The 16,083-nt window shown below is 39.8% G+C and overlaps 1 protein-coding gene across 1 annotated transcript in view; it reads right to left on the bottom strand.

Moving 5' to 3' along the window:
• The window catches only part of LOC124286347 (SCY1-like protein 2), a 163,829-nt gene that overhangs the window by 119,775 nt on the left and 27,971 nt on the right, over positions 1-16,083 (bottom strand). Inside the window, exons 7-9 of the mRNA XM_046722711.1 lie at positions 6,824-6,949; positions 4,870-5,046; positions 3,791-3,913 (exon numbers count right to left, since the gene is read on the bottom strand). Of these exons, the coding sequence (XP_046578667.1) occupies positions 3,791-3,913; positions 4,870-5,046; positions 6,824-6,949 (426 nt within the window). The remainder of the gene's footprint in view (positions 1-3,790; positions 3,914-4,869; positions 5,047-6,823; positions 6,950-16,083) is intronic.

The following is a 16,083-nucleotide window of genomic DNA, read 5'->3' as shown; positions in this document are numbered from 1 at the left end:
CTGGTCAAGGTTGTTTATACTAGAAATCCAATTAAACATATTCCTAAGATTCTCAATAATTTCTGGTCATACTATGTAAGTTACGGCTGCCCAATTTCACAGATGTTTTTAGATATCCCTTTTGAAAACAGATTATGTGAATTGTGTGATACACCACATATTGGTGATGAATTTCATTACTTATTTGAATGTCAATATTTTAAGAAAGAAAGAGTTGTACATGCCAGGTTTCTATTATGTAAATCCCAACTTTCATAAGCTTGAATTGCTACTTGGGCAACTGTCACACCACCGCATGTCATATATCCATAAACTATCAAAATTTATCAAATGCATACTATCAACCTTTGTCTAGTAAACGTTTTTTACTATTGTTCTCACATGACATTGTGAATGTGTACAGCCACATCATATACGCAAAAATGTCTACATCCATGTACCACGGTGAGAGTTGTTTTTTTAATAGGTGAGGTGAAATTGGGTTTTACGTCATGCTTGAGAAAATTTCGCTCATATGACGACGTGCATGCGTGTGTATGTGTATGTGCGGCTGCTTGTACTAGCCCAGACTTAAGCTGGTTTTATAGTGCTAGCCCACTGAGATACCATGCCGCAGTGAAGCATGAATATCCCACTTAGACACATTATACTGACTCCGAGCCGACCAGTCCTTGTTGTACCCATTAATTCCGAGCGCCAGGCAGGGACCAACAAGTACCATATTTTAACGTCTTTTGGTATGACGCTGCCGGGGATCGAACCCGCGACCTTCTGCTCTCCGGGCGGACGCTCTAACCACTACACCACGGAGGCGTTTTTTGTTGTTGTTTTTTTTGTTTACTAAACTTGATTGATTGATTGAAGATAAATCCTAGCCTAAGGTATTACGGATTCAACTGTTAGACACATCTTTCAGCAAGACAAAAGCTATGTCTAGATGGTTTAATCAACTGTTTTGATAAAGTAAACATGTCATCACGTATATTAAAATAACATTGTGCAAACACTTCAAATTAGGGTCATAAAGCCATGGCTCAGAGTAAGCCCATCTATTGTATACCATAAGCACCCAAGCATCAAGTAAGTGTGTGAACAAGATTAGTGCCAGTTAGCAGGATTAGCAGGATTAAGTACTCCCCTCTGTCTGGTCATTTCATTGGTTATTGTAGGACACACTTCATTCTGTATTTCATTGGTTATTATAGGGCACACCATTTTGTATCATTCAACGAAACGCAATCTTTTTATTTTTTCAATTTTAGATAAACAGTGAGGAATTCCATATCTTAGTCAGTAGGGTTTTGAATCTCCCAACACAGGTCAGCTCTAGCCCTCAGCCCAGAGGGTTGTACCGACTCTCTGTGGCCACCCCATGTTATTCCATTCTTGTAAATAAAAATGTAATTAGCTTCTTGTGACTTCGGACTCTTTGCTGAGTTAATTCCCCACAACCAGACCAGCATGCCAGTTAGATAAGGATTTCACCAGAAACCTCACTGGGACCCAAGATCCTTGTCATAATAACTGACTGAATAAGTGTTCTGACAGTGTCCTTGAGCTGTTTTTACAACCCAGGCATAAACTTGAACTGGTTAGTGAGTGATGCTTTGAATGCACATACAAAAATGTTGGTCTGGAGGACAGACACACAGACAGACAGATTTACAAGGGCACTGATCAAGAGCGATTAATGTTTCGCGCCAACAGTCTAATTACGAAACCTGGCTGCAAGCTAGTCACTACCTGCCCCCTCGACCATGATAGACATGGGGACTGGGCTAATGTCCACCTTGGCAGAATTTCTTCAACCTAAACAGATGCCGTTATTTGAAAATATCCACGGTAGTTCTTGTCTGATTGTAATAAAGTATCCCAGCAGTGTAGGCTTTTTAGTATTTTCTAATGCCTGTATGGTAGCGTGACTGATCCAATTTGATCCTATTTCTGTGTTTTTTACCTCAATATTTAATCATGTCATGTACAAATATGATGTCTATTATCTATGACATAAAAAACACACATGTGATCTATTTGAATGTGTAAACTAAACAACCCCACTTTGCCACTGCTAGAAAAATCTGAAAATTTACTTAGGTAAGCAGGTATATACATTTTTTTAACTTAAGTACTCAACAAATGCTTATATGTATTTCTTATGCAACTATGAAGTTCCGCTTGTATCCTCAAAACAGTGTCGGCCCATAAGGTTTCACATGCAATACAGCAATTACTACTCCCTTGCTGTAACTCATGTTTGGTGGTATAAACCTACACATGTTATTTGTCATCTTTCACTTGATGGTCAGTGAATGAATTTTTAACAGGTACAGTTGGTGGTAATACCACTCAGATTACCAGACAAAGGTTCCCATTTGGCATTACTCGTGTCTGGAGTAAATACTCATCATTATTAATTAAGGTCTGATGTGACAAATGTATTACATGTTATGTAATATGCGCATGGAAGTTCAGCAAGAGGAATTATCAGGTGAGTTACAAAAACAAACATCGATCAAAGGATTAACTGATAACAAGCTGATTGATTAATAACTTTTATTTTACAGCGGATTTGTCAAAAGGTAGTGTTTATGTATGCAGATTTACTAATCTGTCCTGAATACACCCTGTTGTAAAGTGCCTGTGTAAAAACAACGTCCTTCCTTAAAACGATAACCGCCAATACATTGACTGATTGCTCATTATTGGCTAAATATATTACTTATTTATTTACTTATATATTTTTCAGTCATAACATATTTTAACCACTGGCAGATGGTTAAACTTCAAAATATTTTCATTTGTTATCATAATAATGAAGATGGAAATATTAACGAGCAAAAAAGATTTCATCTTTGCTGATCAATCTATACTTATACTATCAATTGTGCCTGCGGATGGCCCAGCAGAGATCACAAACCAGTAGAGAATTCTGGGATATTATCCGGGTACTCGCAGGAGAAAAACAATAATGAGTGAGTGAGTTTAGTTTTACGCCGCACCCAGCAATATTCCAGCTACATGTATATGGCGGCGGTCTGTAAATAATCGAGTCTGGACCAGACAATCCGGTGATCAACAGCATGAGCATTGTTCTGCACAACTGGGAACTGATGACATGGTCAACCAAGTCAGCGAGTCTGACCACCCGATCCATTTAGTCGCCTCTTACGACAAACAGGGGTTACTGAAGATCAATATTCTAACCTGGACCTTCACGGGTAGGAAAAACAAAAACAACAGCAACAACCAGTCCACGGAAATTGTTCTGGATCTGTGCCCCTTTAAGTCTCACCTTATGTACAGCAATATTTTGAACACGTAAAACATATATTTATGTACACAAGCTATTCTTGCAGAATTGTGGGAGACTATGTCACATGAAAGTATAAATATATATGTGTAAAATAACACACCATATACAAGGGGCACAGGATATATAAAATTCCATCACTGATACAATAAAACCTGACAACGTGATAGAATAGTATATTGGGTTTTGGCAACCTGAAAACACATGTCTTCATTCAACATTAAAAAGCTGAATTTATGTATATCAGATAAAAGTGAGAAATTAGCATTTGTCAAAGAAGCCAAACACTGAAGGAGGAGCTGAGATTGATCTCTAGGATAACTGTCTATCATTAAACTTCCTTTACTCAGTGTTGTCATTCTTGATAAACAGGACCATAAACATTATCATACTGCTAACATGAATGTGACTAAGGCCCGCATACATTCTGGATTCAGTCTTATGAAAATAATTGCTGAGCTAAGCTGAGTTGACACTTACCTGAGCCTGCAAGGATGTTGAATCCAGGGTATTGAAAACCATAGGAAGGACCTCTGATCTGATTTCATCCAAAGGCGTCTTTGCAAGTATTATATCCAGTTTGTTCAAAATGTACACTGTTGCCTACATTAAAACAAAACATTTTAAGTTTAATGAACATCTGTAGTGTTACAATCTAGGAATATGAATATCTCAAGACATATTCATGTGTAATGTGCATGTATTGCTGGAAAGAGCAATCACTTGACTGATAATATTAGGGTTGATCTTGACCTCTTCTGGGTCATCAGCATCCTGCCCAAACTGCTACATGTCTACAAACTAAAACACTCCATGGTATCTGTTGCCTTGTCCTATTAAAAACTGAACACTAGTTATCATTCTTAAATAATTCTAAGAATACTACATGTATTATATTTTGCCATAACTCCTGTATTCAGGCTTGCCATCACAATAGAGCTACAGAGAGCTGTCAGCTATACACAACTAGCTGTTGCCACAGTAGAATCATAAGTCCTCCTGTCCCCCTGAATACAGCACTTTGTTGTGTAGTCACACTTTAAACCTGTTCAGTTAAACTAATTCTAAAACACATGTTAATAAATATTCTTAGACACTGTTTCTTTCCTAAGTATGATATTTACCAAGTTTAATGATACATATACAAATATGAATACATAAGTACCCAGAATCCTTTCAGTGATCCATTGAAGGATATACAACTGTCATAAATGTTATGATACAAGTACACCATAATCAATGGGTATTAGCAAACCATCATGCCAAACACTAGGCAAGGGCAGATGAAACAGACTGAGTGAATGAATGATAAACATTGCCTTTAGATAACTTCTGGCTAGTCCAGAGGTCTCCAAGTCTCTGGTGTTGGTCAGGCAAACATTGGTTACTAGCATGAGCAACAATCCATGTCACCATGGTAACAGGATGCAGTATAAGACATCACGGTTCAGAGAGCCCACTCTCACCTGTCATCCCAACAAGATTATACTGATAAGGATATTTCCTGAAATTCTACATGATGCAATGTTATGTATGGGAGGTACGTCGTATACACTTACCAGAACAGGCTTAGTTGAGCTGAGAATGGACCTGAACTGAGGTAGGATGATGTCCATATAATCATCTCTAGGGGCAAAATCTATCATAGTGAGCAGGGCAGGTAAGGCATACACAATGTTCTCAGAGGTCTTGCAATCAGCACAAAGAACAGGGAAGACATTCTTATACAAAAGTTTCTGCAACAAAGAACAGGGTAAATATGTTTCACAAAATACTGATGGCATTAATCTTCACTACAGCAATGGAACAAAGTAACTACTAACATATAAAGTGGTGTAAATGTTTTGCTGTTGAAAACCAGAAATTCATTGATGAAACCCATATGAGGTAGCAGGAGACTGCTATTTGTGTTGATACAGGTAGCGGTGGTGCAAGGAAATCACCACAAGACTGAAAACAGGGGGATGTTGTTCCAAAAGATGGCCAAACTGAGCCAGTATTACTGGTTGGTTCTGGTCCTGCCAGAGCTGTCAATCCATCTCATCCGAGATATCTTCTTTGAGGTAAAAGGTCTACCGGTCATGGCAGTAAACAAAGCAATGGTATGTTGCTTTCAAGACATCTGTTACAACACATGTAAGGTGTGGGTGGGCATCATCCCTCTGGAATGAACCAGCATTTGAACATAGGGTGGAACATGACCATTGCAATTAACAATGATGAATTGTGATACCACCAACATGCTATTACATTTCCATCCCCATACTGAAAACACTGAGCAAACCTAGGATCGATATACCAACATTTTCCCAGATGCCTGCAGACCCTCACTCAATCATCAGATCTTTCTAGTTGAAACCTTGACTCGTCTGAAAATGGTAAACTGTCAGGTGTTGTGTTCCCACAAGTGGTTACATATTGTTCAGCCATTAATGGTCTCAACACAGGAAATCCAGGCTGTCAATGTGGCAGTTTGGTATCAACTGTTTGGATGCACCAACCAAATATGGTTGTCCTGCCCTAGATAACATCTCCAAAGATATCTTATTGTGTTTTGATGAATTTTATAATGTCTGGCAATATAATTTTGTACCATTCCTTCTGCAGATCACCAACAGCACACAGATATTGTTTTCCAGCAAGCTGTGGCACTGTTTATGGTTGCAGTAAATACATGTGATTTTATGAGCTCCAGATAGCTAAACAATCATTGTGTGCTCCTTGCATTCAGGAGTCATGTGTAAGTGTCTTGCTTCCAACAAACACACAAACATCACAAAGTCATAGCGATGTCTTCATGACATGGACATGAGGTGAGGTGAGGTGAAATTGGGTTTAACGTCGTACTTGAGAATATTTCGCTCATATGACGACGTGCATGCGTGTGTATGTGTATGTGCGGCTGCTTGTACTAGCTCAGACTTAAGCTGGTTTTATAGTGCTAGCCCACTGAGATACCACGCCGCAGTGAAGCATGAATACCCCACTCAGACACATTATACTGACTCCGAGCTGACCAGTCCTTGTTGTACCCATTAATTCCGAGCGCCAGGCAGGGACCAACAAGTACCATATTTTAACGTCTTTAGGTATGACGCGGTCGGGGATCGAACCCGCGACCTTCCGCTCTCCGGGCGGACGCTCTAACCACTACACCACGGAGGCGGTCGCCATGGACATGAAGTGAGTGAGTGAGTTTAGTTTTACGCCGCACTCAGACATATTCCAGCTATATGGCGGCGGTCTGTAAATAATCGAGTCTGGACCAGACAATCCAGTGATCAACAGCATGAGCATCGATCTGCGCAATTTGCAACGGATGACACGTGTCAACCAAGCCAGTGAGCCTGACCACCCAATCCCGGTAGTCGCCTCTTACGACAAGCATGGGTTACTGAAGGTTCATTCTAACCCGGACCTTCATGGGTCCATGGACATGGAAACAGAAAGATACATATGAACAGGTTTGTATATAAAGGAATCTGTGAGTGAAACCAAATCTTACAGCCTTACCCTAGGTATGTTTGGGATCACTTGAGATAAATTTGCATAGGCTTCAGCTTTGTCAGCTAAGTCCTTTCTGTCATATGTATCAAGGTGTTGGAGACTGGCCACAACAGGATCCTGGAAATACCGAAGCTGAGGAAGAAGAAGATAGTAATCATTAGTAACCTCAGTATCCAGCAACTGGCAGTTTTAGTCTGTCTTTGGAATACTCTTAAGCACTAGCATCCATGTATTTAGTTATAAATAAGGATAAACTGCACCTGTTATTGATAAACAGACTGACTTTACCTGTGGTTAGTGTTTTCTTCATATTTGTTACTGAACCCATTCTCCACGGCATACAAACAGAAATATAAAAGTTTGTGGGCTCATGAATATAGTATCATGTAATGTAAGGTGTGAACAATATCATTTCTGAGAACATAACACATGAGTTCCCAAATCTGTTTCTGGTTTTCTGAAAGCTAGAAACTTGACACTAAACTAGAATCATTTGACATCATTGGCCAAGTCATGGCTTCAGTTTTCTGTGACAAGGAGTTGATAATCATGACCATGTGCTACGAGGTCAAACCACCATGTCCCTTACTCTCATGTCCTGTGTCATACTGTGTTTAGTTGTGATGAGCAAATGATGATTGCTGCTGTCAAAATAGTCAAGGCCTTTTCAGGGTGACCATGGTAAAAGTTTCTACTGAGCAGAGATAATATCACTGTATTGAAACCAGAGGACATTTTATTGAAAGATAATGTGACAAGGGACAGGAATGTTTCCTTAATCATATGAAATCTCCACTAAAAGCAGACACCTTTGTGCGAATTGTAATAAATGACAAACACATGTATCTAAGTCACTATCAAACTGAGACAATACCTTGGGCCCATTACCGGTAAGTGGAAAGCTTTTCCAGCCCAACAGTAGGACTCATCACAAGCACATGCAAAGGTGGGTCTGTTGTTCTCTTCAGCCATATAGTACAAGTCAAAATAATTCATGCTAAGAATACTACCTCTATCACATCGGTGCCTTTAATCTTGTATTTTGACCGTCACTACACAATAAAATGTTAATCTTTAACGGAAGTCTTCTTTACTGTAAACTGTCAATAAATATACTGAAAGGCAAAAGAAACATCATAATATTGGAAATGACATTTAAGTATCAATGGAGCATGTGAACCTATTTTTTTTAAATATACACCGGAAGTCAAGTTTGAGGAAAACATGAATCGTGGTTGTAAAGCCTGCTTTGCCCAATAAAGTATTGTTTGAGATTGAGATTATTGACGTTTTTGTTTGTGGAAAGGGTAGAGTTCACGCAAACATAACATTGAAATCAAGATGCACGTACATCATGCATGCATTCAGGCATTAATTGCCGGCTTGAATGGCAATCGTTCACTTGTTTTCTGCAGCTGTGCTTCAAATACTCCATTGATACTTAAATGTCATTTCCAATATTACGAGACCACCTCCGTGGTGTAGTGGTTAGGGCGTCCGCCCAGAGAGCAGAAGGTCGCGGGTTCGATCCTCAACCACGTCATACCAAAAGACGTTAAAATATGGTACTTGTTGGTCCCTGCCTGGCGCTCGGAATTAATGGGTACAACAAGGACTGGTTGGCTCGGAGTCAGTATAATGTGTCTGAGTGGGGTATTCATGCTTCACTGCGGCATGATATCTCAGTGGGCTAGCACTATAAAACCAGCTTAAGTCTGGGCTAGTACAAGATGCCGCACATACACATACACACGCATGCACGTCGTCTTATGAGCGAAATATTCTCAAACAAGACGTTAAACCCAATTTCACCTCACCTTACCTCCAATATTACGGGGGTGGTGGGGTAGCCTAGTGGTTAAGGCGTTCACTCGTCACGCCGAAAACCCGGGTTCAATTCCCCACATGGGCAGAATGTGTTAAGTCCATTTCTGGTGTCCCCCGCCGTGATATTGCTGGAATATTGCTAAAAGCAGCGTAAACCTAAACTCACTCCAATATTACGACGTTTCTTTTGCCTTTCAGTATAGTTCAGATATTAATAGTATCTTTAAGGATGAAAGTTTATGATGTCAACTTCTGTAATATGAGGGAACATATTCTTAGTCCTTTACAACCTGAAATGACGTGTCCCTCTTATTCCAGATGTTAACATCCATAATTTGTCACCTCTTATGTGTATCACAGATGACACTTTAACAGTACGTCCCCACCTGAACCCAGCATGTGTGGAGTCAGGATACCTCCCTTATTTCATCTGCATCCGGATGCAGAATATTGGGGAGGTGATAATGTCTCATTATATGTACTGTAGTTGCTGAGTTGTAAACTTGGTTAAATAACTTAGTAAAGTATGGTAGCAGCTCTCCAACCAAACTTGAGCACTTGCTACTAATTCCTTAGTTACGTAATAATGCACATTCTGATATTTTTGTCTTCTTAACGAGACATTTATTTCAGTTACATGTAATATAGAACAGTTGACAATATCATCCACATCATATGAACTATTGTTGTAAATACATGCTACATTGGTTTGTGTTGTGATTAGTAATAATTCCTGTAGGAGTTAAATATAATTTAATTACTGTATTTAGTAGTTTTAGTTAAGTTGTAGAACTATGTGTAGTAGTTCAGTACACTGAGTGTTGTAAGATATAAATCATTATCTACATAGTTCTATAAATAGTATTGGTAAATGTGTGCTGATAGTGCATATATGTAGTTTATATTACTGTGGGTGTATGCATGTGGGGTGTATGCATGTGGGTGTATGCATGTGGGGTGTATGCATGTGGATGTATGCATGTGGGGTGTATGCATGTGGGGTGTATGCATGTGGGGTATATGCATGTGGGGTGTATCCATGTGGGTGCAGAAGTGTGTATGAGAAAGGATTTGTCTGTGAGAGTGTGAGTATAACATACATTGTGCTTAGTTGTGCCTTTTATTTTAAGGCATTGAAAGCATGTATACCTTACTGGGGTGCTTGTGTCCCTGAGACACATGAATGTATAGTATAGTATGTGACATGGCGTGACGTGACGTGACCTGACACATGTATGTATTTTACATTGTGTTTAAGGGAGTTATCATATCTGCTGTGTGGGATCATCATATCACCAATCATTGTTGTGATGCACAATATAGCACATGATAATTCCTGCAATTACCAAATCACTATTACAGTCTGAATATACCTACAAACTGGTGGGTACAGACAATGCTCTTAATAGACTTCTGAAGTTATTTCCATCCAGATTGGGTCTCTTCCCCTCAATTCAGCACTTCAGGAATAAGAACCTGGTATTTTTTTTAAACCATCATTCCAGATGCCTTGCTCAGTATTCACTAAGATGGATCTAATCTTGAAATCATATCAAACTGTCAAATTCTGGGGAATAATCAGGGATGGAAATAACTTTAAAATTGCTAGTGTACTCCGGTACAGTGGCACATGTGAAATCACTTGCCCTGATAATTCTTCCACTACACCAGCCGATGTAAATGTAAATAAACAACATAATTAACATTGGAAAGTCAACTGGACACCTGTATAGTGTGACATAAAAATTTGCTAGCCCGACAGAAAAAAACACTGGACTGGGGCATTGGGCAATGGGTTATTTCCACCCATGAATAATGAAAAGGATGGTATGTTTCGATGGAATTTCCATGGTCCAGGTCCTGATGCTGTTAAACCACTTCCAATAGTGGCCTTGATATTCTCATGCCATACACCAGCTACAAACCTTCCATACATCAATCCTATGGATCCTTAGCATACCACTCTTTCTAAGAGATGTAGAAGGTAAGGCATAATAAACACATTTGTTTATATAAATGAGAAAATTTGATTATTCTTTATAATACATTTAATCTATAACCCAAACACCGCCCTAATGGTAGTTTTTCATGCCTTCAAGAAGTTCATGGAAAAAAAGACATACGACATGCCCTTTAAAAAGTGAGGCTCTAAACCTTGAATCATTGTTTAGACATCCATGGGTCCAAAAGCACACATTTGGAAGAATCTGCTTGCATTTCTCTATGCCAAAGCTAACTGAAAATTAAAGATGGCAAACGATTGGAATGCTAGAAACCAGAACACTCCAATGCAACATTGCACAGCAGTTTAATGTGCACAGGAACACCATATGCTGCTTGTTATCAACAAAGCGCTGTCGTTTCAGACTGTCCCCAAAACAACTGTCCACCTGTAACCATGCCACGCAACGATCGTTGGATTTGAACCACCCATCTGTGCCAAAGATTCACTCCAGCCACACTGACAGCCCGAACAGTTCCTGGTGTCGACAGGATATCGCCAAGGACCATTCATCGGCATCTGGTTGCAGAAGGGAATATGTGCTAGACATCCTGCCAGATGGTAAAGTTTGACATCACGTCAACGACAGCAGTGGTGCAGACAACACGCCTAGTGGAGAGCACTTGAGTGGAGACATGTTCTCTTCACTGATGAGTCCAGATTCCTCTTGCACTGTGCTGATGGCAGATTTTACAGATGTTGTGAATGTGGAAGAAGCAAGTTTTGATTAAGTTCTTGACATTTTTTTCAAGGCACATACTGGATGTTTTGCAGATGGAGTGGTATCGACATTGCTGTTGCCAATGTTAAGTGACAGACACTTTCAAAGCTGCTGTTTAGAACCAAGTAGTAGAAATCCTTTTTTACTGTCATTTGAGTTGAGAAAATTCACAGTCATCCAGGATCTGACCTCATTCACACAGGCTTCAGTTCAGCTGATTCCAGTAGCGGTTTCAGATGACTTTATAGATATGTAGATCTGATTGTTGTCAGTATAGAGATGAAACATCAAACTGTGTTTCCTGATTATATCACCTACTGGAAGGATGTATATGCTGAAAAGCAAAGGCCCCAGAACTGAATCCTGCGGATTACCAATGTTAACTGTTGTCAGAAGTGAGGTAACATCGCCAATCTTGAAAGCAGAAATCGTGTGATCTATGGTGTCTAAGGCTGACGATAAATCAAGAAGGACCAGCAGAAATGTCACCCTGCTGGTCCTTCTTGATTTATCGTCATTGCCCTCATGCCGTCGTTATGGACACGAACAAGCGCTGTCTCAGAGCTTTGTTTTGATTGTAGGCACTCTGGTCGTAAGCAGGTCGTTATTGAGTAGGTGTTTTTCAAGCCTTTGTTAAATAATTTTTTCCAAACATTTTGAAATGAAAGACAGATTAGATACTGGCCGGTAGTTTTTTAACTCACCTGGAATTAAATTGGCCTTTTTAATGAGAGGAGTGACGACTGCTTGTTTGAAAACTTTGGGAACCGTGGCATCCTTCAATGAGCTGTTGACCACATTGGATAATGGACTGTTGAGAGAACCCAAGCTTGATTTAAACAGCCATGTTGGTATGGCTTCCAGGCTAGAAGTTTCTTTTACTTTGGATATAATATTTCCTCCGGACAGGTTAAGGAGACCACTGAAACATTACTCATTGAAAACCTGATTCTGCAGAGTACATCTAATATCAAGTTCTTGGTGTATATCCCATATCTTGGTGTGGAAGAAAGCTGCAAATCTGTTGGCTAGAGTACAATTTGTATCCCGCTTCGAGAGACTGTTCAACAAGGAATATAATTCCTTGAAATTGCTACAGTTGCATTCTATCGAGGTGCATACAAATGCCCGTTTGGCTGCTGCTAAAGCTTTATTGACATTATTCCTTACAGTTTTGAACAGCTGGCGATGAATTTCCAATTTTGAATGGCGCCATTATTTTTCAGCTGCATGGCATATCTGTTTCTGCTTGCAGCCACAGTGAGGATGAATGGCAACATAACTAGACTTCAGAGGAGCATGATTATCCAATATTCGTGATAAGCAAGTAGTTAACACATTAGTCTAATCATCAACTCCACAAGAATCAGAGAGTGACTGTAGCAGCTCAAAAGATTCAATGTCAACAGAAAACTGCCTAATGTCTCTATTTCAAGTCTTCAGATAGCTAATTTCTTTTCTCACTTGCTTAGGTTCAGTGATCAAGATCACGATCAAGATTTTGTTGACAAAGCACTGAATAAGTGAATGATCAGATATCAGTTATCAGACCAGAATATCACAACTATCCTTGGTTATGACTGATGAGTTGGACCAGACACATGCTGTAGGAGATAGAAATATGCAAGTATGTCACACAAAGATTTAGCAAAGGAGTCAGACACAGAATCAACATGGATAAATCTCCCATTAAAACCAGATGACCTGGTTCAAGGGAAGTTTTTTCAATACCAATCTACTGTACGTTACATACCACCTCATCATCATAATTAATGTGATTGTAAAACAACATTTCATGACCTAGCACTTCCCAGAACATTCCTGCATCATCGAGAAAGTTTTGTTCACTAAATTTCAAAGCAATAAAAGATGTGTTACAAAAATATAGTTTCATTTCGTTTTTCACGATGATCCTTCAAATGTTCCTCTAGAACCTCATACCTGTACCTCTAGAACTGTTCTTGATATAACTATGAAATTTTGGATTTTTCCTAGTCACATCATTATGAGACTCTCCTGTAAATTTAGAGTGTTTCTGACCAAGGGATCTAGTATTGGTAAGATAAAGGTTAAAAGTATGTTTTTTCCATAATGCCTTGAACATGTTTAGGGTCATACCATGGATGGACCTCAGAGTCAAAGCTACAGGCATGGCGAAGATGGTAGTAGAACCAATGAGCCATGCCATCAAGTATTTTAAGATATGTTGTTTTGTGGCAAGGAAGGGGATCCACTGACAAGGTGTTGGACAGTCTCTGTAAATTCATTACACAATCAACATTTCATATTGATATTTTGTTTAAGAATCACATTTTGGCGACTGCGAGTGGGAAGTGGCTGGTCCTGGGCAGCAAAAAGAAAGCCCTCTGTTTCACATTTCATTCAGGGGAAGGAGTCGGTTGGATTACTGTTCTGTTCCACACACTGCATGTACACACAATGCAATGGTTTCTCAGAAAGTTTCTCCACAAATGACCAACTCTGGGCAGACTTGGTAAAGGACTTCACCTGGTTTACCCCCATCGCTGTATCGTCCAGCAGTACATTGTCATCAACAAAATCAACCTCAAATTTCAGATTTTGTCAAACAACCTTGGCATGCTTAAAATAGCTGTGAAATTCCTTACTTTCATCATGAGTCTTGACATGCATCACCAGAGGATCACCCGATAAATAAATATGTGCAAAAGTACACAATAAATTCTTTTGTGAAGAGCCTCCATATTAATCAGTCCCCGACCTCCAGAATTGATTAGCATATATAAACGATTGAGAGATGAACGAGGCTGGTGGGTCTGTTATCAGACATGATCCTTCTGGTCAGACGGTCAAGACTCTAGATGTCTTGTTTGGTCCAATCAACTACTCCAAAGGAAAAGGAAAGGACTGGCACAGCAAAAGTATTGGTGGCTTTGATCTTGTTTTGAGCATTTAACAGATTTTCTTTAAGCAAGTGTTATGTTCGGCCCGAAGTTTTTCTTGAATTTGGGCATTCTGCAGCTTGCCTCGAACTTGCATTCAAAGATAGGTGTAGGCCTGATCTTCCTCAAGATGCTAAATAACTCCTCATTTTAACTTGACCAAACCATCATTAATTATTTGGCCACGTTTCAAATGAAGAGTGTTACATTTGTCGAGTCCAGATGACATGCCAATATCATGAGAAAAGTACCCGGCAAGGAGAACCTGCTCTTTCAAATTGGTATCTCCTTTGGCAAGAATTTGATGTCAAGGACATGAGTAAGCGGTGTTGGGGATCTGTGCTCAGGAGGTCCGGGATTGTAACCTCCTCTTTATTGAGCAGAAAGTTCAAAGGATTTTAAGACAAACAAAAAAGCAAAGGACTAAAGGAGTCCCCTTGGAATATTCCCTTTCCTATTGGAATAGATTCCGAAGTCTGCACCGTGTCTTTGCCAGTACATCTCAAGTTGAGTCAACCAGCAACTGATTACAGACTTGAGTAAATCAAGTAGTCGCTCAGAGAGGTCAATACAATGAAGTGTCTTCAGAAGCCATTCATGAGGAACAGAGTCATATGTTTTTTTGTGTGGTCAATCCAGGACATGGAGAGGTTGCTGTGATATGTTTTAGCCTCTTAGCCTCTTCCAAAATCATTTTTTGTTGCTTCAGTGCCTACCTGCTGCAGGGCAAATGGTCCAGCAACAGTTGGCCTTACCTCTGGGTTTTGGGTGGAACAACATGAGACATGATCCTCTTGCATCTCTTCCCCATGACACCACCCTTCTCACTTTGGGACCAGTAACTTGCAAACAAAAATGTCCTCTTCCACTGTGGCAATCAGACAGTAGCTGCAATAATTAAGGATCAGTCTACCGAGGCCCCAGAGTGATGAAGCAAACACTTCCAGGCTGCAGCAAAAGAACAGTAACCCACATGTATCCCATGCAGTATGGCTGACCTGAAGCAGGATGCTTGTTGCTACAATCGCTGTCTGCAAACACATGGTCAGCATACAGGCTGCATCAATGCCAGTCATCACACACCTGCTGCTGGAGATGTGGCCAGTCACATATCAGGTTCTGAACTTTATTGTTTATCTGTCAGTCACTCATCACTCCATAACACAGTCAAGACTTACATTGCAGCTCTGTCATCACAGCACAATTCCTTTAGTTGTGAGAAAACTAACAACAGCATTATTCAAATCAGCAAGATGGCCAAATAGCAGGAAAAACTTGCAGCTTACCAGATAGTACCCCTAGTACCTGCACACCTTGGCCATTTTAATCCACTATCATATTGCATTGTTCTTATAGGCATGGCCATGGTTTGGCATATGACATTATAACATGTAAATATATCATGAATATAAGGCAGCTGCCAAAGCCAAAAGTGTGGAGTAAAATAATCCAGTTGACCTCGAGATCAGTGAGTTATGCAGGTTTATGTCCACACCTCATAAAGGCCTGTTTCAAATTCTACTATCTCTATGAACAACAGAAGTAATTTCTTTCCACTGGTCCATGCAATCTATCAGTTTTCCACCCACTGTACAGCCGCATGTGACAATATTATGTGCCATCTTTCGGACACCAGCATCTTAAATCTTATCTGTGAAGCTTTATGCAAGAGAAGACAAAACAATTCTCATGGTTTGGAAGAACTGTCCTTGTATTATGCATTTCATAGAAGTGTACTTGATCTGGATGGCTGCTCAATACACAAAAGCCTGATTTCATATTGTCAATGACCTTT

The sequence above is a fragment of the Haliotis rubra genome, unplaced genomic scaffold (assembly GCF_003918875.1).
Source record: "Haliotis rubra isolate DU_JTF1 unplaced genomic scaffold, ASM391887v1 Scf110, whole genome shotgun sequence".
Lineage (NCBI taxonomy): Eukaryota > Metazoa > Mollusca > Gastropoda > Lepetellida > Haliotidae > Haliotis > Haliotis rubra.
This window is presented reverse-complemented; position numbering and strand designations above follow the sequence as displayed.